Below are 25,939 nucleotides of genomic sequence, written 5' to 3'. Positions count from 1 at the left end.
CTGATTATTCTCATGGCACATGCAATCTAGGTTCTCAGTACCATCCCAAATGCTTCTTCTCCACTCTAGCAGTCATGGGTCAGGATTCCCAGCAGTCACTGCATTTTTGCAAGAAGCTTTGAGAACATCTTCCTCTGTCCACCAGGTAATTTTTTCCTGTAACAGCTTGCTCTTGTCTGTTTCAGGAGCCCTGTGTCAGGCCTGTGAATAAAATGGCCAGCCCAAAGGAGCAACTGAAACAAAATCCTCCAAACCACTGGAAAGATGAACAAACCAATCAGCATCCTTTCCCAGGCCAGCATCTCTGGTACTTAGGCCTGAATTATATTCAGTCGGCTCCACTGGGCAGACCATGCCTTTCACTTGCATGAAATTAGACTTCCAAAGCAGACATTCTATTCTGAGAGTTCAAGCTAGACAGATTCAAGATTCTGCGCAAAGCCTCCTTGAAACAAGACAATGTTCTCACCCATTCCTAGGAATCTTTGGCCTATGACTGCTGAAAGTGGAGAAGGAGCCATTCAAGATGGCACTGAGAACCTCGAGGACATGCACCAAGACAGGAACACAGAATAAATGGCAAATGGAATACAGCATCTCAGTAATTTGCCTACCTGCCCTTCCCTCACGCACTTCCTTCCCCATCTGTTGTAGTATCTGTGGATCCCATATTGCCCTCATCATACATCTCATGTCCTACAGAATTGGACTGGAAGCAAGTAAGTTTTGAACTTGAGGCATTGCCTAAGATAGGAGTCTTGCCTCTGTGTTCAAACCTTCTGGCTTCAATTTTCTGTCTGGAGACTAAGCACAACATTTCTTTGCTGAGAATGGTGCACTGTCAAAAGTGCTATCTTGATAATCAACCCAGGTGGCAGTTCCGGCTCATTTTTTTCCCATTTCCTGCTAGACCAGTAACAACGTGATAATTGTAGCATCTAATGTGAGGATTGTTTTGGACAGGATTCAAGAATTCAAAGCAAACATTATAAAAATCTGCATTTAATCATTTAAGAACAGTACTAACTTGCTAAAGCTAATATGTTAGAGATTCTGGGATTTTTTATTTCAATTTGTGGGTGTCACTGGGAAGCCAGAATTTATTCCCCATTCTTAACAACTCTTGAGAAGATGGGATTGCTGCAGTCCTTCTGGTGAAGGTCTTCCCACAATGCTGCTGGACAGGGAATTTCCTTCATTTCTTGCCCTTGTCCACTTTGTGAAAGAGGATCTGGGTTTCGGGTACTGTGCTGTCAGATCACCCTACACAGGTAACTGCAGTGCATTTTGTTCAGTGTTCACATTTCAACTATGATGTGTTGGTGGTGAAAAGAATGAATATTTAAGTGGATGGGTTGCTAATCAAATGGGCTGCCAAGTGAGGTAGAGCTTCTGGGGTGTTGTTGAAGTTGTGCTCATCCAGGCAAGTGGAGAGTGTTTCATTGAACTCCTCACTTATTTCTTGAACATACTGAAAAGGCTTTCATTATTATGAAGTGTGTTACACAAATATCCCCATTCTCAACAATGAGGGAGCCCAGCACATGTGCAAATGAGAAAGCTGAAGTGTTTGCAAGAATCTTCAGCAAGTGCTGAGTGGATGATTCATCTCAGCCTCCCTCAGTGGTCCTGAGCATGATAAATGCTGCTCTTCAGCCAATTCGATTCACTCCACATGATATCAAGAAGCAGTTAAAGGCATTGGATACAGAAAAGACTATAGACGCTGAGAATATTTCGACAATAGTACTGAAGACTTGTGCTCTAGAACTTATGGCGCCTTTGACCAAGCTGTTCCAGTACAGCTACCACACTGACGCCTACCTGACAATGTGGAAAATTGCCTGGGTATGTCCTCTCCACAATAAGTAGGACAAATCCAATCTGGCTAAGTACCTCCCCATTAGTCTACTCTCAATGATCAGCAAAGTGACGGAAGGAGATGATCAGTAGTGCTATCAAGCAGCAATGCTCAGCAACAACCTGCTCACCGAAACTCAGTATGGGTTCCACCGAAGCCATTCAGCTCCTGACCTTATTACAGCCTTGGTCCAAACATGGACAAAAGAGCTGAGCTCCAGAGGTGAGGTGAGAGTAACTGCCCTTGACATCAAGGCAACATTTGATCAACTGTGGCATCAAGGAGCCCTAGCTAAACTGGAATCAATGGAAATCAGGAGGAAAACTCTCCACTGGTTGGAATCATGCCTTCCTTCAGTCATAAGGTCAGAAGAAAATTTAGGTCCTTCTTAAACAATATGGGCCAAGATACTCTGGTACATGCAAAAGACATATGAAATGTGTATTGCTTCGGGAGGCCAACAACTTATTTTGTATGCATAGGGATGTTTGTGGAGGAGGGAGGGTTTGGTCACGTTCTGGGCTTGAGGTAAGTGACAGGAAGAGGGGCTAGTGGTTGGAGATAGAGGCCTCTGTTAGAGGCCTCAACAGATCATGGCATCAGAAGATTGGGAGTACAAGAGATTTGAGCCAGGACTTGCAAAATGGCAGGGTTGGGAAGTTCAGGAGACTGGAGCCTTGGCCTCCAGGGATTGTGGAGTCAGGCAGTCAGGCACCTCAACAATAGGTAGTTGGTGGCTATAAGTGCATTTGGAGTGGGGACTAGAACAAGTAAAATTATGTATGGGATTTGACTAACAAGAGGCCCTTGACTGGCACAGGGTTGGGAAAACCTATTTTCCTAGGAAGTGGGCAACAATGGATATCCCTAGGACAATATAGTCCAAGTTCTCTGCACTGTTCCAAAAGGAGCATTGCATAAAGAGCTATGTCATTACATTAGATCCTGAAGCAGAAACAGTTTCAGGAACCTCAAGAATGACTGGGCTCCAGGAGAGTCTGGTTAAATTGCCAGAGTTGCATGAAATGACCTGGAAATGATCATTATTCACTGAAGAAAAAAATCAATTTTCAATCACATAAAGTATGCATTTAATTTTTAAGGCAGCAAAGTCCTTTTTATCAAGTTTTGTCAGTTTCACTATATCTATTGTATTACTTCTGGTAAGCACTTGGTATGTTTTTGTTAGCTTGATGCCGAACCTGAGAGAATTTAAATTAATAAAGAGAGTTATTAATTGAATAATATTTGGCAAACTGATTATTCATGTAAATACTTTGCTGTATAATGGGCTGAGTTTAAACTTAATTTTGACCCAATGAGGATAAAGCTAACAAAGGTAAATAGGAGAAAGATGTTTGACAAACATAATAGAGCAATAGTGAGTGACAGTTAAAGAATAGGAGGCAATGGATTATTATTGGACAAGTTAGAAGATACAGTACATTTAAATGAAGCAAGACTACAAAACACTCCTGTACAAAGGGATCTGGAGGCCCTAGTGCAGAAGAATAGCATGCAGGTACAGGAACTATATAGGGAGGCTAATGGAATCTTGGTCTTTATTGCAAAGTGTATAGAATCATAGAGCAATACAGCATTAATCAATGCCCACCACATTGTCCACCTAGCTAGTCCCAATTTCCTGTGTTCATCCCATATCCCTCCAGGCCCCTCCACTCCATGTACCTATCCACTGCTTCTTAAATGATAAGTGTTATTAAATGAAAATATTTGTACCTGCTTCAACCACTTCCTCTGGCAGCTCATTCCATACATTCACCACCCTCTGTGTGAAAAACTTTCCCTCAGGTCCCTTTCAAATCTTTCCCCTCTCACCCTAAATCTATGCCCCTAGTTTTGGATTCCCCTACCCTGGGAAAAAGACTATTACCGTCCACCTTATCTATGCCCCTCACAACTTTAAACATTTCTGTAAGTTTGCCCCTCATTCTCCAAGGAATAAAGATCTAACCCTACCAACCTCTCCCTATAACACAGGCCCTCTAGTCCTGGCAACATCCTTGTAAATCTTTTCTGCACTCTTTCGAATTTAACCACTTCTTTCCTGTAACTGGGTGACCAAAACTGTACACAGTACTCCAAGTGTAGCTTCACCAACGACTTATACAACTGCAACATAATGTCCCTACTCCTATACTCAATGCTTTGACTGATGAAGGCCTATGTGCTAAATGCCTTTTTCACCATCCTGTCTACCTGTGATGCTGCTTTCAATGAACTATGCACTTATATTCCTAAGTCCCTCTGTTCCATTATACTCCCCAGTACCCTACCATTCATAGTATAAGTCCCACTCTGGTTTGGAATATAAGTTTTTATCAAAGTTCTTATGCAACTTTATAGGATGGTGGTAAGACTGCACCTGGAGTATTGCATACAGTTTGACCTTCATAGTTAAGGAACGATATACTTGGATTGTTGATTCTGATGAAAGGGTTCACATGTAAAGAGCTTATACATGGGATTTAGAAGAATGAGAGTTGACTTACTGAAACATTCTAAGGGGGATTGACAAGGTGGATTCTAAGACAATGTTTCCCCCAAGGAAGTGTGGAATTAGGGTTTATATTTCCTCAACAAGGGGTTGTCCATTTAAAATGGAGCTGAGGAGGAATTTCTCCTCTCAAAGCATCTTGAATATTTGGAATTCTTTACTCAGAGAGTTGTGGAGCCAGAGAAATTGATTTATATTCAAGACAGAGATTGACATATATCTGAGCTACAAGGGATTTGAGAGGGATGGAAAGAATGTGGGAAGGCTGAGGATAAGATTGGATCAGCCATGATCTTATTAAATGGCAGAGCAGGAACAGGGAGCCAATTGGTCTTCTGTCAATTGTTTCTTATATTATTATGGTTTCAAGAAGGAGAAAGGAAATTTAAAAAAAAAATCTGTATATGGGCAGAGCAGTAACAACCTGGATTCCATACCTTTGAAAGGAAGCAACTGCAATTGACCCTCATAAGTAATGTGAGAGATTAAATGGCCAAGAAAATATGAATCCAAATCAATACCTTTGTTGTAGAATTTGGATATCATTTGGCTTCTTTCATTCTTGCAAAATGGGCTTAACAGCAGATCATTTTTGGGAGATGGTCTTGTGCCCCGGGGCACCCAGTATTAGGTGTGGCCATTCTTCTGGTGTCTGGAAAAGTTGCCGAAAGTAAACACTTTGCTTATGCTATTGGCCCTGTTGAAAAATTGGGCTACCCTGAGCAGTGTAGATTCTGGGTCTTGTTAATAATATGCGGATTTGGCCCAACAAAATGATAGACATTTTTGTTTAATGAACAATTTAAATTGTGGACAAGCAGCTGTTCTAGTTAGGACTGTATAGCATTCTGCTGAGGAATGTGATTACAGCCATTTCCATTGTTATTCTTATCCTTCAAGGCCTTCAGATTAATGCTGCCAGGGCATGTTGCATGAAATTAATCCATTGATAATGTAAAAGATATCTCTGAAAGCACTGTGTTCTCACTACAGTAATTCTAATTAAGCCTAATGTCCAATTTAGACCTTGATCTTCAATTTAGGGTGCATGTTCTGTTGGAGGTGGTCAAATCATGTCAATAAATGGGCCCAAAGGAATTTCCAGCTCATTATATAATGTGAGTATTAATGAATGAATAGTTCAGAATGGAGTTGATCCACGTTTAGATTATTCTTTAAGACAGTGAAACAAAATCCGAAAATACATAAAGGTATTTAGATGACATGATAGTTAGTAGATGGCCTAATTTTTATATGCTACTATGGCTTAAGTGGTCTTTTCATCTATAATAATCTTGCCTCCTTTTGAATTGATGTCCCAGCTGTAATCAACTCATTTAGTACAGGCCTCTTGGAAGGTTTGGGAGTAAGAGTGATCTGCAGCATTGCCGAAAACTGTGCAAATACAAAACAGCATCTTGTTTTCCACCATGCATAATCTTATTTTGCCTTAACTTCAACATAGCAATACAGGCTGCAGATTTGCCAAAGTCCAAGTTCACCCTTGTTAGCTTCCCTCAGATAATTAAAGGAATTAATGAGCCTATTATAGTCCAAGTTAAAGATGATCAAATTAACGACTCACTGGATTATTTTGTTAGTCTATAATTTTATTCTACAATGATTCTCTTTAGTATGTTTCAGACAATGTTCTGAACTGGGTGTATTTTAATCGTTTTGTTGATATATCAATCTGGAGACACATGTTATCAAAACTCATCTCAGTTTTTATGCTTCACAATCTATTCAGTCAGAGTTCATAGAGTTGGATTTATTCCATGTTATTGTTTTGTTTTGCCTTTGGCAAATGTGGATATGCAATCAATGTGTACGGTTTAAAACAAATACTTGAACAAATCAACAGAATTAATAGATTTTACTTCTTGTGTGTTTTGTAGACTCTAGTTACTTCTAACTGATTTAGTACCTGATTTTGTGTGTACTTTTAAATTTATATACATATAGAGCAATAGTTTCTGGGTCATTTCAATATGGTTCAGGTTGATACTACACAGCTGACTAAAACAAAACATGCAGTGTTGGATTCAAAATCTAGATATATATAGAATAATGGAATGATACAGCATGTCTTGCTGGTTCTTTGAAGAGCTGGCCAATTACTCCTACTTACCTGCTCTTTCCCAATAGCCCAGCAAATATTTTGTTTTCAAGTATTCATTAAATTTCCCTCTAAAAACTATTATTGAATCTGCTTCGAACACCTCTCCAGGCCGTGCATTCCAGATTGTGGCAACTTTCTTCTTATTTATTTATTCCTTTCTCTCGTTCCCTAAGGTTAGATTGCCAATTACCTTGTCTATTTCCTTTAGTTACTAATCCTTTGGAGAGTGAAAAAAAGATTTTTCCTTATTGAATGTATCAAAATGCTCCAGGACTTTGAATACCTCCAATAGGAAGGAAAGGAAATTTCAGGGATTTGGGGATAGAATAGTGGAGTGAGAGGGGAGGGAAAGGGGGCAGGGGTGAGTTTCTTGGACGAACTGGATTGCTCATCAAAAGACCACATATATTCCTGATGTCCTCTTTCCTGCTCTATGCATTATTATATTTTTCTCTCAATTCATCCCTGTACTGACATTCTAAATATGCTCTGCATCCTCTCTAAGACCTTGACATAATTCTTGAAGTGTAGTGCTTAGAATTGGATATATATTCCAATTGGGGTCTAACCAATATTTTGTAAAGGTTTAATCTAACTTAATTGATAATACATTCAGTTCTTAAATCTCCTTAAGAGTTTTTGGTCAACATGTCCTTCCACCTCCAAAGACCGGTGAATGTATGCATACAGATCACTTTGTTCTTCCACCCTCTTTAAATTGCCTCTCCACATTATTCTGAACCAAATGAAACTTTTCCATTTTCTTTCCATAAAATTTCACTTATAACGTGTGTGCGTCCATCCTACCTTTGTCTATGTACACCTGATGTCTCCTGGAGCGTTCTTCACTTCTAAGCACACTTATGAGTTTTTGTGCTCTGCATACTTTGAACTTATGGATAAATCCAGATCTAGGGCATCCCTATATATCAACAAGATCAATAGTCCCAACATTTGGTGAACAGTACCGTATGCTCCAGTCTGAAGCCATTCAGCATCACTGTTGGCTTTCAGTCTCTTAATCAAGATAATAACTGTTCCTTGATTCCTGTGGGCCTTAATTTTGCCAACAACTCTTTTGTATATTACTTTGTCAAGAACCCTTTGAATGTAACCAGTATAACATTAAATAACCTTACTCGCTTATCCAAACCCTTTGATGCTTTTCAGAAATCCAGATTCAACCTTTTGAATGTGTTGGTGATGGTGATAATGCTAATTCCATGTTTGACCTTGGTTTCATGCTTTTCACAATTTCCTTGGCCCTAGTAATACAGGAACCATCAAATTCTATGGAATTTTAAAATAATTTCCTTCTATTTATTCTTGTAGTTGTCTAAAGTCTTGGTACTCAGTTTCTGCTGTTTCTTCTGATCAGTGCCATTGCCACTCCTACTAAGGAAGAGATACATGAAAGTGCTCAGGAGGTGGTCAATGTACTATCCTTCCAAGTATGAGTGAAACCATGCCTTAACAGTAGACATGCAGTGCGTTTATACATGCTGAGAAGAATGAGGTAGCTGTGATAATATGATGTTCTCTTTTTTCCAGCTGGTTGAGGTGGCAGCAGTGCAATTAAGAGGCAAAGAAGGTGCAGGCATTAAATAAACTCCAACTGTGTACCAGGAATTGAGAGCAGGTTGAAATGAAGGTTGAACTTGAACATTAAATTCTTAAGTTAGCATTTTTTCTTGTGTTTTTTCCATTTCTTTCCACATACATTCTACTATTGTTTGAGTGTTTACCCTGTTTTTCTCATTTCTTCTGTAATTAAAAAAAAATTCCCTCTTGGCTTCAAATTATAGTTGAGCATTTTTGATTTTCACTGACACATTGAAGGAATAGATCCACTGTACATGTTGTGAGGATTGAGGTGGGGGTTCTTATTTTTGACATTGCCTATAAAATTTAGCGACATCCATGTGACTGGTGTACAATAACTGATGGACCTGTGAATGCTTCTCACTGTTAGTACAAGCTAATTTACCACTTGCTTAGACAAACTTGGTGACCTTTAGAAATCATTAGCAGTGAGAATTGTATGAGATTTTTCTTTAATTGAGAAATATTGCTGAAGTCTAGAATACCACTAACATTGGGAAGAGAAGAGCAGTTGAAAGCAGTGTTTCGGTCATGCCAACCTTACATCTTATTAGTTTGTAAACTGAAGGAGAAGAAAGCAACTGAAGATATCCCATTACTTCAAAATACCCACGAACAATGTTGTTGTATAAAGTGACAAATGAATCTTGACTTCAGTGTTTGAAGTTGCAAGGGGGGAGAAAGGGCATAAAGGATACTCTCTTAGCCTGTAAAATGAAAATCTATTGGTGGAAGCTGTGCTCAGGTACTAAATGGCTACTTTACTTCAGTGAGAACCAAGAAAGAAGATTTGGCAAAGCTGTGATAAATGAAGTTGTTGGGATAACAACTGAGACTTTAAAAAAAGATACAGAGGAAGTGCTATAAAGGTTCGCATTACTTAAAGTGGATTCACTCATTCAAGATGGGATGCAGCCTCTGTTATTGAGGGAAGAATGCAGAGCTCCTGGTCACAATCTTCGAATCCTTTTTAGATACAGTGATGGTGTCTATAATTACGAAATGCTTGTTTAGAAAAGTGGCAGTTGAATTAGGAGGCAGGCTAAATCTAACAGTTAGTGGTGAGGAAGCTTTTGGAAAGTGTAAGGTGGGGGAAAAGCAATCACAGCTGCTTGGATGAAAAAAAGGGCAAATTGTGTTTGGCTAACACTGTTGATTATGGGCTGATGAAGGCAATGCAGGTTATGTATTTAGATTTGCAAAAGGCATCAAGGTTCTCCATAAGGCTTATCAGCAAAACTGAAAGCCATTAAATAAAGAGGACAAAATCTACACAAATACAGAATTAGCTAAGTTGTGGTGATTCAGTGTGGGAGATACGTAGATGGTGGTTGGAACATTTTTTATGGATTAAGATTCAAAATGCACTGCCTAATAAAATTTTTACAATATTTTTCTGTCACCAGAATGTGTGCCTCACATTTAGTGCCAATCCCGCTATACCCCTGAACTGAATGAATGACCTTCAACTCAGTAGGCAGTTAAAAATCAGCTGCTTTGCTGTGGGTCACATGAGGTTACTGAGACTGGCAAGCACAGCAAATTCCCTTTCCTGAAAGAATTCCATAAACTACATGGATTTGTACAACAACTGGTAGTTTCATAGTTACCATTAATTAGTCGTAGCTTTTTATCCCAGATTTTCTTTAATTATTTGCATTTAAATCCTATAACTGCCATTGTGGTACAGGAACTTGTGCCTCCAAATCAGTAACCTTGGCCCCTGGATTATGATCCACTTACTTAAACATTTCACAAATGATATAGATTCAACAGAATGCTCCAAAAGGGAATTGGATAAATAATTGAAGGAAAAAAAAACGCAGCAAAGTGGGAAGAGTGGGGTAGTGAAACTAACTGGATAACTCAGAGAGCTATTGCTGATTCGATAGAACATTCTATCTCTGCTGTACTGTTTTATTATTAAAAATTCTATTTAAAGCTAAAGAAATAATGAGTGAGGACATTTAATTGGAGAAATAATCATGATACAGTATTAATTCCTGAACTGCAGTTTTCCCGCTACCGTAGTTGGCAGAGCCCTTGATCACATCCCATCTATTTCCCACACTCTGCTCTTATCCCCATTCCATTTGGAAAAAGCAAGAACAAGAGATCCCCCAGTCCTTCCTTTCTACTCCGCCAGCCTCTGCATTCAAAGGCTCATCTTTCACCATTTCTGACCACTTCAACAAGATTCCATATATTCCCCCTTTCAGTATTTCAGTATTTCAAAGCGATTGCTTCTTTCCCAACTCCCTGGTCTGCTTTTCCATTCCCACCTGCAACTCCCTGTTGTGTGGCACTTTCCCATGCAACCACAAGAGATGCAACACCTGTCCTTTCACCTCTTCCCTTCCAACCATCCAGGGTCCCAAACAGTTATTCCAGATGAAGCAGCGATTCACTTGCACTTCTTCCAATCTAGTGTACTGCATTTGGTGTTCACAATGTGATCTCCTCTAACTGGAGAAATGAAACACAGATTATGTGATCACATTGTGGAGTGCCTGGATTCAGTGTGAGGAGTGCCCCTGAGCTTCCAGTTGCCTGCCACTTTAATTCATCATCCCATTCCCACTCTGACCTTTCTGTCTGTTACAACAAGGCCCAACACATTCTTGAGGAACTCATCTTCCATCCGGGCACATTGCAGCCTTCCTGACTCAATATTGCATCCTCCAACCATATGTAACTTGCTCTTTCTTTCTGTCTGCATCAGAACTGTCCATTTCTGCCTGTCATTATTTTCCCTCAGTATCTCTTGTTTCATTTGTGTAGTCTGCCCTGCTGGGCATGTCCCACAGCCTTGATATTAACAATACATTACAAGACAAAGAAGCGCACGGTAGTGTAACAGTTAGTGTAACACTTTACAGTACCAGCGACCCGGGTTCAAATCCGGCCGCTATCTGTAAGGAGTTTGTACGTTCTCCCCATGTCTGCGTGGGGTTCCTCCGGGTGCTCCGGTTTCCTCCCACATTCCAAAGACGTACAGGTCAAGAAGTTGTGGGCATGCTATGTTGGCACTGGAAGTGTGGCGACACTTGTGGGCTGTCTGCAGAACACTATGCAAAAAGATGTATTTCACTGTGTGTTTCGATGTACATGTGACTAATAAAGGTATCTTATCTTATATCTTGCTACCTGCTACTCCTACTGCTACAATAGTTCATTTGGTCTCACCCTATCAGAGACATTGCCTTTGTTCTGCCCATCCCTTCTCCACCTTCTTGGCTACTGAAAAACTAATTTGTTTTCTCTTTCTCAGTTCTGATGAAGGATCATAGACATGAAACCTTAATTGGTTCGCTTTCCACAGATGTTGCCTGACCTGCTGAGTGCTTCTAGCATTTTCTGTTTTTAATTCAAAATATAAGTTGTTGTTCTTTTGATGTTACTTGCACATGACATTTGTGACTGATTCCAGTGCTTTGGTTTCAAGCCCATTTTGATGAAACTGTTGTATAATGAAGCAGATTCAGTCCGTGTTTAAAGCATATGAAGTAAGAACAGGATTAGTCCATAATGCCCCTCAAGCCACCTCTGTCAATCCATCAAAATAATTGCTGAACTTCTGCATCAATTCACTTTCGCACTTCATCACCATGCAGTTAGGGGTTTGATGTACAAACTCAAATGATGATATTCTTTCTGTACTGTTGTTGAAACTTGTCCCATAAAAGCAACCTCCACTTGCTGTCTAACTGAGCATTCAAGTAACTGTCACCAAATGTCAAAACGTCTTCACTGTCTTTCCCTTAGCACATGAATCTCTTTGACAATTTTGTCTGATATCATGCCTCCAGGGAATCCTGCCTTGCAATACACAAAACTAAAAACCTTCAGATGAGCCCTTTCCATCATGCCTGGCCCCAGATTAAAGTCTGATATCTCTAGATCTGATGTCATCTGCTATAGTTTGCATTAGTATATTGTGATCCTCAAGTATTTTTAAGTTTAAGTAAAGACCACACCTCAAAGAAAGCTGTTAGCCAGAAAGTTATACCCATATGATGGATGTTATTTAACTTGAGCTACAGTTGTACAACAGGAGATAATAATATAATAGGATTTTTATTATTATCTCACAGACATTGGGACTCCTAGCCTTGGGAATCCTGTCATGTAGTAAAAGATAATAAAGAGCAGATCTATGCACTGATTTTGGACTAGGAGGAGAAGGGATGTTTCCTCTCAGCCCAACTGGACCCGTGATGAGACCTGTGTGATTAGCTGAGATCTGTGTGGTTAGCCAGGATCTGTGTGATTAGCTCACCCTTACACCACACTCTTCTAACCCACAGACATCCTGGTACGATGTCCCATTTTCTTCCCCACGGTCCAATTTTTCTCCAATCCCCCCAACGATGTCCAACCACAGTGCCCTCCACCCTGTCTCTGCCTGTAATGTCAACCTCTCCTGAAACTGGTTCCCATCTGCCTACCAGGGATCATGGAGCCTATGGAAAAAAAAGATATTGTGTAGTTAATTTTTGCAGGACATCTGAGAAACACGTACTTCCTGATTTTCCTCCTTATATCCAACCTCCGCCTTTCTCTTCTTGGCCCCAGTGAAATATTGAGGCCAAAGGGTTGAATTAATTCTCAGATATCTTTTCAATACTTACTTTTTAATCCTACCACCACACACATAGTTTAGAATAAAAACAGAAAATGCTGTAAGCACTCATCTGTCCAGGCCAAATCCGGAACATAGAACATAGAAAACATAGAACATAGAAAAATCTGCAGAAAAAAAGAGAGTTTAAGATTGAAGAACCTTCATCAGAAGTAGTTTTTGGTAGTTTCCACAACTTTCTGGGAGGAGAGAGCTAGATCTGCAATTTCCTTTCTGTAAAGAAGTGCTCCCTGATGCCAGCTCTGGACAGCCCAGTTTGGATGTCAAAGATAATATAAGATAAGATCACTTTGTTCTGGACTCTTCCACCAGCTTAATTGGTTTCTCTCTGTCTGCCCTGTCCAATATTTTAAATATTGCACAAGCATCTCAATTACATTACTCCTTAATCCCCACACTCAAAGGATTGCAAGCATAGTCTATGCAACCTGTTTTAGCCAATATTTGTGGCTCAATCCACACCTTAAAAGAAAATATCTGATCATTAGTGCATTTCTGTTTGTGGGAGCTTGCTTTGTACAAATTGGCTGATGTGTTGCCTATATTATGAAAGGGACCACACCTCAAAAGTAAAGTGCTTCATTGACTGTAAAGATTATGAGTTACAAGGACAATGGAACCTACTCTTTAAAAATGTTCATTGATGTATTGCTGCCAAGGAGATGATAAGGGTGCCAAGAATGATTTAATCCCTTTAATTTAAGGAAGAAGAATAAAATCTGTCAGATGCTAGTCCTGATCATTATCCAATGCACAGCTGGAAAATGTACATCTAAGAAACATTGGGTGTGAACAGAATCTAGTTGAGTGAAGACTACCATGTTTGAATAACCCATTATCATTCAGTGGGTTCACATGAGCTCATACATCAGGGTGGGGTGTCAGAGACTTTATTATGGTCATGAAACCATACCTCTGCATGAGTCAGTGCTCTAAGATGAAAGAAGGAATCCTGAGGTCTATACATGCAACCTGTAAAATGATTTAGATCAGTTGAGGTTTGCCAGACATTGGACTATATTAGTTTATAATTCATTATTTCAGTGTATTGCTTAAAAAAACAGTAAGTACAAAGAATTTTATGCAAAGATTCTTCCTTTTAACCATAAATGGAAATGTGTTGATAATTTCTCACCAAAGGTAAATGTTAGGAATAGCTGTGTCAAAAAGCTCTAGTAGGAACAGGCAACTGCTCTCTGAGTCAGAGAGAATGAATAATAAATGGTCTTGCTTTGAACTTCAATTGTGATTATAATTTGCATGGACATTACAAATTAGCTTTGAGAAATACTAATGTTAAAATAGATATCTCAAACATTACTAGTCAAAATATTTTTGCCAGAAATTGATCTTGACAGCATCATTTTTTGGACATATTTCAGATGTGTTACTTTCAAATACATGAAAAAACTTGTAAAGATCCCAATCACAAGGAATAAGGTATTGGAGAAATTCATGGGACTGAAGACGGACAGATTGCTGGGACATGGTAGCCTGTACCCTAAGTTTTTAAAAGAAGTGGCTGCATCTGTGTTAACATGTGTGTTAACATAGATTGAAAATTGGCTGTCACATTGAGAACAAAGAGTTGGAATAAGTGGGTCCTGGAAGGCTGTAACTAATGGAGTACCCCATGGATCAGCTTTTGGCCCTCAGTTGCTTACTACTTACATTAATGACTTGGAGGAGGTGATGAAATGTAAGGCTTCCAAGTTTGGCAATGATACACAAATAGGTGGAAGGGCATGTTGTGATAAGGACATTGTGATTCTACAAAGCAATTGAGATTGAGTGGTTGAGGAAAACCTGGCAAATGGATACTAACGTAGGGAAGTGTGATATCACAAGACAAGGGAGCAGAAGTAGGCCATTTGGCCCATTGAGTCTGCTCCAAAGAAAAGGGAAAAAAGAAAATGAAATGAGAAATGGGGGGGGGGGGGGAGGGACAAAAAAAACATGTTATTCTAACCCCAATTTCCAGCCTTATCCCTATATCCCTTGATACCCCGACTATTTAGATATCTATCTATCTCTTCCTTAAATGCCTTCAATGATCTGGCCTCCACTGCTGTACGTGGCAAGGAATTCCACAAATTCACCACCCTCTGGCTAAAGAAATTTCTCCTCATCTCTGTTTTAAACCTGTACCCTCTAATTCTAAGATTATGCCCTCTGATCCTGGGCTCACCCACCAAGGGAAACAGCTTGACCACATCTACTCTGTCCAGTCCTTTCAACATTTTAAATGTCTCTATGAGGTCCCCTCTCATTCTTCTGTACTCCAGTGAGTACAGTCCAAGAGCCGACAAACGCTCATCATACGTAAGCCCTTTCATTCCGGGAATCATCCTCATAAATCTCCTCTGAACCCTCTCCAACATCAGCACATCTTTCCTAAGATATGGGGCCCAAAACCGTGCACAGTATTCCAAATGAGGCCTCACTAGTGCCCCGTAGAGCTTCATCAACACTTCCTTACTTTTATACACTATACCTCTCGAAATGAATGCCAACATAGCATTCGCTTTCTTTACCACCTATCTGACCTGGTGGTTAACCTTTAAGGTATCCTGCAGGAGTACCCCCAAGTCCCTTTGTACTTCTGTACTTTGAATTTTCTCTCCTTCTAGATAATAATCTGCCCGTTTATTTCTGTTTCCAAAGTGTACAACTGCACATTTCTCAACATTGAATCTCATCTGCCATTTCCTTGCCCATTCTCCTAAACTATCTAGGTCTCTCTGCAACCTTCCTGTCTCCTCAATACTCTCTACTCCCCCACCTATCTTGGTGTCATCCGCAAACTTAGCCACAAAACCATTTACTCCATCATCCAAATAGTTAATGTACAAGGTAAAAAGAAGCGGCCCCAACACCAACCCCTGCGCAACACCACTAGTAACCGGTAGCCAACCAGAACAAGATCCTTTTATTCCCACCCTTTGCTTCCTGCCAACCAGCCAATGCTCCACCCATTCTGTTATCCTACCTGTCATTCCATGACCTCTCATCTTATTAATCAGTCTCTTATGCAGCACCTTGTCGAAGGCCTTTTGAAAGTCTAAATACACAACATCTACCGCCTCTCCCTTATCCACCCTACCTGTGATTTCTTCAAAAAACTCCAATAGGTTGGTCAGGCAGGATCTTCCCTTCACGAAACCATGTTGGCTAGGACCTATCTTGCCTTGCACCTCTAGGTATTCCATAACCTCATCCTTGAGGATCGATTCCAATAACTTTCCCACCACTGACGTCAGACTAATAGGTCTGTAATTTCCTTTATGCTGCCTCCCACCTTCCTTATACAGCAGAACTACATTTGCGACCCTCCAGTTCTCCGGAATCATGCACTTTTGTAAGAGGAATCAAAAGGTGGATTATTATTTGAATGGAGAGAGGCTGAAAATGAGTGAAATTCAGAGGGACCAAAGTATTCTAGTGCATAATCACAAGAAGTTAGTAGGAAGGTCCAACAAGTTGTTAAGAAAACAAACAGCATGATGGCCTTTATTGTGAAGGAGTTGGAGTTTAAGATTAGGGAAGTTTCCTTTATGCTGCCTCCCACCTTCCTTATACAGCAGAACTACATTTGCGACCCTCCAGTTCTCCGGAACCATGCCGTAGTCTATCGATTCCTGGAAAATTATCACCAATGCCTCCGCTATCCTCCTTCAGAACCCGGGGATGCACCTCATCCGGTCCGGGAGATTTATCAGTCTTTAGCCCATTTAGTTTTCCTAGCACCTTCTCTCTAGTAATCTTAACTGAACTCAGTTCCATTCCGTGAGACCCCTGACTAACTGGTGTATTGCTGATGTCCTCCACAGTGAAGACCGATGCAAAATACTCATTTAGTTCTTCTGCCATCACTTTATCATCCATTCTAATCTCTCCCGCACCGTTATTGATTGGTCCTATATCAACCCGTGTCTCTCTTTTACTCCTTATATATTTAAAAAAACTCTTAGTATCCTTTTGAATGTTATCTGCCAACTTCCTTTCATAATTCATGCACTTTTGTAAGAGGAATCAAAAGGTGGATTATTATTTGAATGGAGAGAGGCTGAAAATGAGTGAAATTCAGAGGGACCAAAGTATTCTAGTGCATAATCACAAGAAGTTAGTAGGAAGGTCCAACAAGTTGTTAAGAAAACAAACAGCATGATGGCCTTTATTGTGAAGGAGTTGGAGTTTAAGATTAGGGAAGTTTTGTTACAGTTGTACAGGGTGTTGGTGAGATCACACCTAGAATACTGTGTGCTGTTTTGGTCCTCTTACTTAAAATCAATATAGTAGCATTGGAAGTAGTCCAAAGGATGTTCCTGGGATGAGAGGGTTGTCCTATCAAAAGAGTCTCGACAGACGGGTCTGTATTCCTTGGAGTTTAGAAGAATGATCTTATCCAAATGTATAAGATCTTAATGGTGCTTGACAGGATAGATGCTGAGATGTTTACCCTTGTGAGAGAGTCACAAACAAGGGAACATAGCTGCAAAATAAGGGGCTAGTCATTTAACACTGAGCTGCATAGAAATTTCTCCTCTGAGGGTAGTGAATCTCTGGAATTCTCTGCCCCCAATGGTGTTGGAGACCAGATCATCGGATATATTTAAGGTGGAGATAAATAAATATTTGAAAGATTGAGGAATTGAGGGTTATGGGGAACTGGTAGAGAAGAGGAGCTGAGGCCAGAAGGTGAGCTTCCCTGGTGATGTGGCTGCCTAGAACAGTGGTTATTGAATTTTACAATTTCAAGAAAGATCTTGTAAGAACATAAGAAATAGGAGCAGGAGTAGGCCATCTGGCCCATCGGGCCTGTTCCGCCATTCAATAAGGTCATGGCTGATCTGGCTGTGGACTCAGCTCCACCTACCTGCCTTTTCCCCATAACCCTTAATTCCCCTACTATGCAAAAATCTATATAACTGTGTCTTAAATATATTTAATGAGGTAGCCTTCACTGCTTCCCTGGGCAGAGAATTCCACAGATTCACTACTCTCTAGGAAAAGCAGTTTCTCCTCATCTCCATCCTAAATCTATTCCCGCGAATATTGAGGCTTATGTCCCCTAGTTCTAGTCTCACCAACCAGTGGAAACAACCTTCCTGCCTCTATCTTGTCTATCCCTTTCATAATTTTATATGTTTCCATAAGATCCACTCTCATTCTTCTGTCCCAGGCGATTCAGTCTCTCCTCATAGGCTAACCCCCTCATCTCCGGAATCAACCTGGTGAACCTCCTCTGCACAAACTCCAAATCCAGTATATCTTTCCTCAAGTAAGGAGACCAGAACTGCACACAGTACTCCAGGAGTGGCCTCACTATTACCCGTACAGGTGCAGCATAACCTCCCTGCTCGTAAATTCAATCCCTCTAGCAATGAAGGCCAACATTCCATTTGCCTTCTTGATAACCTGTTGCACCTGCAAACCAACCTTTTGCGGTTCATGCACAAGCACTCCCAAGTTCCTCTGCACAACAGCATGCTGCAATCTTTCACCATTTAAATAATAATCTGATCTTCAATTTTTCCTTCCAAAGCGGATGACCTCACATTTACCAGTTTTGTACTCCATCTGCCAGACCCTTGCCCACTGACTTGTTCTATATATATCTCACTGCAGACTCTCCACATCCTCTGCACAATTTGCTTTTCCACTCAATTCAGTGTCATCAGCAAGCTTAGATACGCTACACTTGGTCCCCTCTTCCAAATCGTTAATGTATATCAGCTGACTTGATTTCTGTTTGTATCAGTCATCCACCTGTGATATTAGCTCAGCTTGCTTTTTTTGGGGGGGAGTGGAGGACATGCCCAACCTGACCTGCTGGGTTGGTCTTCCTGATCCGTATTTCACCGGACCTACATTCTGTTGTCCATGTTCTCACTCTCTAACTGTTGCCAATCACTCATTGACCAGATAACCTTGTTACCCCCATAGTCACCCTGATTTTACCCCATCAGAGACATCGCCCTCCTCAATGCAGCTTAACAAGCTTTATTTTTATCTCCTTCCCAGTTCTAACAAAGTGTTTTCAACCTGAAACACTGACACTATTTCTCTTTCCATAGATGCGGCCTGACCTGCTGAGTATTCCAGCATTTTCTGTTTTTATTTTAGATTTCCAGCATCTGTAATATTTTTGATTTTCATTTGATGTTGGGAATGTGGGTCTGGGAGAGGATGCTGAATGATTTGGGGAGTTTTGTAGACACAGCATTGGAAGTACACAGCATTGCTTTGATGTCTTTGTTGTGGGTGATCCATATCCCTGGAGTGTACAGGCAAGTGGGGACCACTGTTGCCTGGTAGATCATGGGCTTTTTGCTAGTTTTGATTTTCAAACACTCTTTTCCTCAGACAGCCAAAGGCAGTTATGGCACACCAGAGGCAGTGATTAATTCCATAATCAGTGTCTACCTTTGATGAGAGGTGGCTTCCAAAATATGAAAAATGGACCTCTTTTGTTAGGCATTTATTGTCAGATGGTGGTGTCGTGCAGCTTGGACAGGTTGATTGAGAACCTTTGATTTGGAGGTGTTGAATGTAAATCTGTTCTACATTTCAGCGAATGAGCCCACAGTAACTTGGAGCACAGTCTCCGAAGGCACACATGTTTCTGTTGTTTCTATGCTGCAGCTCAATGGTTCAGTGCTATATTGGCATCTGAATGTGGCTTTTTATGCTCAAGGGTTTAGAAAGAGATTTGAATCCACAATTAACACGGAGTCTTTAACGGTAAGGCTGACATTTTGCAGTATAAAGCACTTGAATGTGAATTCTCTGACATTAATCACTCGTAGCAGACCATTAAACTCTGGCACATCGTCAGATCTTCAGGGCTAATCTGTTGACATTGAACTCTCTGACTATATGTTTCCACTGTCTTCTCATCATGTCTCTCAGGGACCTCCTGCTGCACTACTGATGCAATAAAAATTTCTTGCAGTCCACTTCTTTACTAAGCCCTCTCATACTTTGGGCAAAATTTGTGGCAGATTGTCTTGCCCATGTTCATAACTTCAAGTAGTACTTCAGGTAAGTTACTATTTCTAGCCCAGTTGATGCATACAGCAAATTAACAGAGCTTCTAGTGCAGGTATCATGCTAAAATCAGGATAAACAGCAGGTAGCACAAATATGCCCCATGTTGTATGGATTATTTTGAACAGATGTGTAGTGGTAATTGGATGCCATGCCCATATTCAGGACTCTTCATTTTAGCTTCTTATGTGTTTTTGTCTTCCTAACCAAACATTATCTTAATGCAATGAATTCATTGGTAGTTATTTTTTTCTTCATCTTTCTTAGATTTTTATTAAGGCAGTGCTGGGAATCTACAAATGTGTACTTTGAGAAAAAATAATTTCAAAAATGATTAAAATTAACAGCTGGAATTTCATTTTATAATAAAAACTCTGCTTCGGCATTCAACGTAACAGGAAGCTTAAAATGTTTACAGGTCCTGTACTGTATTTACATGATTTTTACTTTTGTCATGGGATGTGAGTGTCACTGGCAAAGCCAGCATTTAATACCTACTCCTGATTGCCCTTGAGAAAACAGTGTTTGGCTGCCTTCTTAAACTGCTGCAGTTCAAGAATATACACCCACACAAGAAGATTGTATCATAAGAATAAACAACAGAAACAAATGCCCTTTAGCAATGCCTACTCATTTCTTTGTAGGTCATGCAAACACTGTAAAGGCCTGATCAAGCAGCTGCGCAGTGGGAAGGGTCTTGTGATTTTTGATGCAAGAAATGCAGATAAAACAGCATTGTTTGCATGCCCCACATTAGTTTAAAGGAGCTGGGTTTCCAAGTTCTCTTTCCTTGAGTTGGAGATAGCAAAGAATTTGAATTTGGCTGCTTTAATACGCTGCTCTTCAGATGCTTCTATGTTTATGTATTTATTACAATGTCAGAAAATTTTTTTGTGTCTTTTTCTCATAGATTTCTGTTCCTTATAAGAGTTAGTGTTTCCTCTACGTCCGGATCTTCATTCACAGCCAATCCAATTATGGCATTTTAGCAGAGTAGGAATCTAGTTCTGTCTTAAGGCTGGACTTAGTGAATGAAAATTGTTACTGCAAACAGAGGATAATTTTTGATCACCATTAAGATTGTTATTTTTATGTTTGAAAGATCAGATATTGACTTAAAATTTAATACATGTTTGATATTGAAATCTTTATTGTTCTTGAATATTGATGGCTTTTTCACAAAATCATCTCCATGTTAAAGTACATAACTAAAAAAAACTTACTGTTCTGAGGAACATGTTTTTATTTTAAAAAGGCTGCTTCCTTGCAAAGTTGAATAATTTTACTTGGTCAGAACAATCGGAGCTCATCAGAAATGAACATTGGCTGTAATTAAAAACTTAAGAAATGGGAGCAGGATAGGCCCCTCAAGCCTTCACTGCCATTCAACAAGATTATCAACTTCAAACATTTCATTCCTGCCCTGTCTCCATGTTGCTTGATTACTTCAATATCCAGAAATCTATTGGCTTTTGTTTGGAATACAATCTGTGTTGATTCTGGATTGAGAATTCCAAAGGTTTACCACCCTATGAGTGAAGAAATTTCTCTTTGTAGCTTACCTGCAGGTAACCTACTCCATCACTATGTAAAGTTGGCCCAGGACTGCACTATATTGGGCACCAAGGAGACAAGATGTCCAAGTTCCCCTACAGTGCTTCAAAGGACTGTTGCATGCAGGAAGATTTCTTCCCATGCACCCCTGAAATCACATCAGGGTATAAAGGTGACTGATGGCGGAACATGTTGAATGGACTTTCTGAGTGACAAAGAACTACTACGAGATGCTTGTTATTCCATGTCAATGCAGAAAAAATTGAAATTTATTTGCTCAAAGCAAGCATTTCTTAAAGCGAGAAATTAACAGTTGATAATTATTGGGGAAATAGGCAGTAATCATACAGAGACACGATTTGAGTGAATTTAATGTACTGAAGTTTTTTTGTTGTGAATTGTTGCCCTTCACTACAGTTTTATATTTTCTGTAATCTTCCACCCTTTGAACTTTATTGGTCTATTTTGAAAAGAAACACGCATGGTTCTGGAGTTGTCTGATCCCATAGCCATCACTGTATCCAGTGTTCAGTTGTTTCTGGATATGTTGAGGGGGATGTTCTTTCAAGGGCTAGCAGCAGTAGGCAGGTCTCTGGCACTGTGACTGGCTCTGAGGCTCAGAGGGAAAGGGTGCAGTCAGACAAAGAGCAGCATGTTCCTGTTAGGGTGAAGGGTAAACCTGGCAAGTCTAGGGAACCTTGGCTGACAAGAGATATTGAGGCTCTGGTCAAGAAAAGGAGGGAAGCATACATTGGGTTTAAGAGGTCGGGGACAAGTGAATCCCTTTATGACTATAAAAAGATTCATACTCTTAAGAGGGAAATCAGGAGGGCAAAAAGAGGGTATGAGATGGATCTGGCAGGTAAGTTTAAGGAAAATCCCAAGAGGTACTATAGCAATATTAAGAGTAAAAGAGTGGCCAGAGAGAGTAGGTGCCCTTAGAGATCTGCAGGGCTGCTTATGTCTTGAGCCAAAGGAGATGGGTGGGATTTTTAATGACTATTTCTCCTCGGTGATTACTGAGGAGAAAATCATGGTTGCTCAAGAGATGAGGGAAACAAATGGAGATGTTTTGGATGACATTCATATTGCCAGGGAGGAGATATTTGCAGCCTTACAGTACATTAAGGTGGATAAATCCCCAGGGCCTAACCAAGTGCATCCGCAGATTTTGTAGGAGGCTAGAGAAGCAATTGCAGAGGCCCTTGCAGAGATATTTGTTTCATCATTAGCCACTGATGAAGTTCCCGAAGACTGGAAGGCGGCTAATGTTGTTCCGTTGTTTAAGAAGGGTAGCAAGGACGAGCCAGGGATCTAAAGGCCGGTCAGCCTGACATCAGTGGTGGAGAAGTTACAGGAGGGAATTCTGAAGGGCAGGATCGACCAGCATTTGGATAGACAGAGTCTGATTAGGAGGAGTCAGCATAGCTTTGTGCGTGGAAAGTCATGCTTGACAAACCTTTCAGAGTTTTTTGAAGAGGTAGCCGAAAAGGTAGATGAAGGTAGGGCAGTGGATGTTGTCTATTTGGACTTTAGCAAGGCCTTCAACAAAGTTCCACATGGTAGGCTGGTCTGGAAGGTTAGGTCCTATGGAACCCAGGGAGAGCTAGTTAGGTGGATTCAAAATTGGCTCGGAGGTAGGAAGCAGAAGGTGGTGGTTGAAGGTTGTTTTTCAGAATGGAGGCCAGTGACTAGTGGTGTGCTGCAGGGGTTGGTGTTGGACCCTTGTTATTCATTATTTATATAGATGATTTGGATGCAAATGCACAAGGCTTGATCAGTAAGTTTGAGGATGACATGAAACTAGAAGGTGTTGTTGATAGTGAAGAAGGTTATTGTAGATTACGGGGGGACCTTGATCAGTTTGGAAAGTGGGCCGAGGAGTGGCAGATGGATTTCAATACAGTTCAGTGTGAGGTGATGCATTTTGGAAAGTCAAACCAGCATCGGACTTATACGATGAATGGTAGGGCACTAGGGAGTGTAATGGAATAGAGAGACTGAGGAGTACAAGTGCATAGTTAATTGAAAGTGGCGTCACAGGTAGAAAGGGTTTAGCTTGCTAGCCTTCATCAGTCGGGGCACTGAGTATAGGAGTTGGAATATTATATTACAGTTGTACAAATCACTGGTGAAACCACACTTGGAGTACTGTGTACAGTTTTGGTCACCCTCTTATAGGAAAGACGTGGTTAAACTGCAAGGAGTGCATAAAGGATTTACAAGGATGTTGCCAGGACTCAAGGCCCTGGAGTTACAGGGAGAGGTTGGCCAGGCTAGGTCTTTATTCCTTGGATGTCGGAGAATGAGGGGCACCTTATAGAAATGTTTAAAATTATGAGAGGCATAGATAAGGTGGATGGCAACAGTCTTTTCCCCAGGGTAGGGGTGTCCAAAACTAGGGGCATAGATTGAGGGTAAGAGGGGAAAGATTTAAAAGTGACCTGTGGGGCAACTTTTTCATGCAGAGGGTGGCGAATGTATGGAATGAGCTGCCAGAGGAAGTGGTTGTGGCAGGTACAATGGTACCATTTAAGAAGCACTTGGATAGGTACATGGAGGGGTGGGGCTTAGAGGGACATGGGCCGAACACAGGAAATCGGGACTAGCTGAGTGGGCACCATGGTCAGCATGAACTGGTTGGACCAAAGGGCCTGTATCTGTGTTGTATTGCCCTATGACATAGAGTGAAGTACATTACCTAAAAACTGACTTCTGTGATTGTGGGGAAGTTGTGATGGAATACCCATGTGCCACTTCTTGGTGAATGTACTTTGCAAATACCTCAGCCTTGTTGGAGAGTCAAAGAATCATACAGCACTGGACCTTTGGCCCACCATGTCCATGCCAACCATCAAGTACCCATCTACAGTAAAGTCATTTACATGCACTTGGTCTGGAGCCTTCTATTTCTTGGTGATTCAAGAACTTGTCTAGATACCTCTAATGTTGTGAGAATCTGTGCCTCCAACACCCCTGGGGCAGTGTGCTCTGGATTCTAACCCCTTCTAAGTGAAAAAGTTCATACTTAGGTCCCCTCTAAATCTCTTACCCTTTACTTAAACCTGTGACCACAAATTTTAGACACTTCTGCTATGGGGAAAAGTTTATTACTATCTGCCCCATTTATGACTCTTCCTGCCCCTTCTGATAATGTTTCAGGGACTGGACAGACCCAGGAATTCTGATGAGGAGTCTGGTACATTCTCTGTTAGATATAATTTTGAGAATAAGCCCATGTCAGGCTGTTGCTTGACTTATCTGTGTAAAAGTTCTTCTAACTTAGACACCAGTACTGTTTTTTTTGTGCAGAGGACTTTGCAAGGTCAACTGGACTCAATTGACTTTGGTGTCTCCAAATCTGATGTCTCCATCCAGGTTTATCTTTTCTCTGTTTAACATAGCTGCATGAAAAAAGGTAGCCTTCTATTCTGATACTATTCCTAAATTTATGCCTCATTGTTCATTGATCGATAAAAATATCCTTTCATTTACCCTCTCAAACCTTAATCTTTATTGCTCCAAGCCTATTATTTTGGTTCAAAGCTAATTAATTCAGCTTATTAGATATTTAAAATTTTTAGGTTTCTTTTGAATTATCAGAAGTAGGCTTTATTAGATTTTCCTTGAACATTCTCTGCACAAGAAAATAGTCACGTTTTCAGTGTCCCATGCTAAATCCTTTTAACTCGATACCATCACTGCAATCTACTTTGTACTTTTACCTCAGCTCTAATATTCTTTCCATAATCAGATGCCCAGTGCTGAATTTATTCTACTATATTACTTGAATAATTAAATGACAAATGGAAGTATGCGTAGAAATTGGTATTTTAGTCTTTGCAAATGAGTTAACAAATATTGCTGATAGCACTAAAGCCCAATTGGATCACCAGAAAAAATTGTGTAATTGGCCAAATGTACATTAAATACAGCACTATGGTAACTTCCACTAAAATGGGACTTGCATGATTCCCAACAGAAACTGCATGAAAAGCTCCCAAATGCCACAGAAGAGCTTCATAGAGCTGAGTGAAAGCACCCCTGCCCAGCTGATCATCTCTCCAGATCAAGGTCCAGGCTGCAAGTGGACGTAAATAATTGTGAAGTGCAGGATTATCATTGAGGCAGAGATTGCAACATGAAGTTATTATGTCTGTAGCATAGAAAGGCTGTTATCAAAAATGCAATATTGATGAGGTTCAAATATCCTGAATATTGGAGACTGGCAAATGGTATGTGCGTGGCATGGATGTCAGAATATAGATGCTTTGATTGGCATCTCATGATTCCAGCACAAAGTGCTCCTAGTTTTCTGTGTGCATATTCAACAATGATTGTAGGTTGCATCCAAAAGCTCCAACCTAAGGTGGTAGCAGAGGAATTATGTGGTGCATGACATGTGATGTCATTTGGTGTGTGACTAACACCAGATTAAACTTTAAAGCACTTAGCTGAATCATGCATGGAATGCCTGAGCCAGTTTCCCAATGGCTATAATTTCATGCAGGAATGATTATTAGTGCAGTCTACCCACGATTAAGTTACTTTTTTGCGTGATTTGTGCAAAAGAAATAAGTGCTAATAGAT

General features: G+C 40.4%; 1 protein-coding gene across 3 annotated transcripts in view; it reads left to right on the top strand.

Annotated features, from left to right (window-relative positions):
• Positions 1 to 25,939, top strand: part of LOC127585021 (zinc finger and BTB domain-containing protein 7C) — a 155,717-nt gene that overhangs the window by 98,521 nt on the left and 31,257 nt on the right. Inside the window, exon 4 of one of the 3 annotated variants that reach the window (XM_052042142.1) lies at positions 186 to 2,225. The exons of the other annotated variants lie outside the window; for them this stretch is intronic. Within the exon in view, the coding sequence (XP_051898102.1) occupies positions 1,969 to 2,225 (257 nt within the window). The 5' untranslated portion in view covers positions 186 to 1,968. The remainder of the gene's footprint in view (positions 1 to 185; positions 2,226 to 25,939) is intronic. 3 annotated transcript variants of the gene reach the window in all.

The sequence above is a fragment of the Pristis pectinata genome, chromosome 2 (genome assembly GCF_009764475.1).
Source record: "Pristis pectinata isolate sPriPec2 chromosome 2, sPriPec2.1.pri, whole genome shotgun sequence".
Classification (NCBI taxonomy): domain Eukaryota; kingdom Metazoa; phylum Chordata; class Chondrichthyes; order Rhinopristiformes; family Pristidae; genus Pristis; species Pristis pectinata.
The sequence above is the reverse complement of the archived record's forward strand: the minus strand, read 5'-3'. Positions and strand labels throughout refer to the sequence as shown.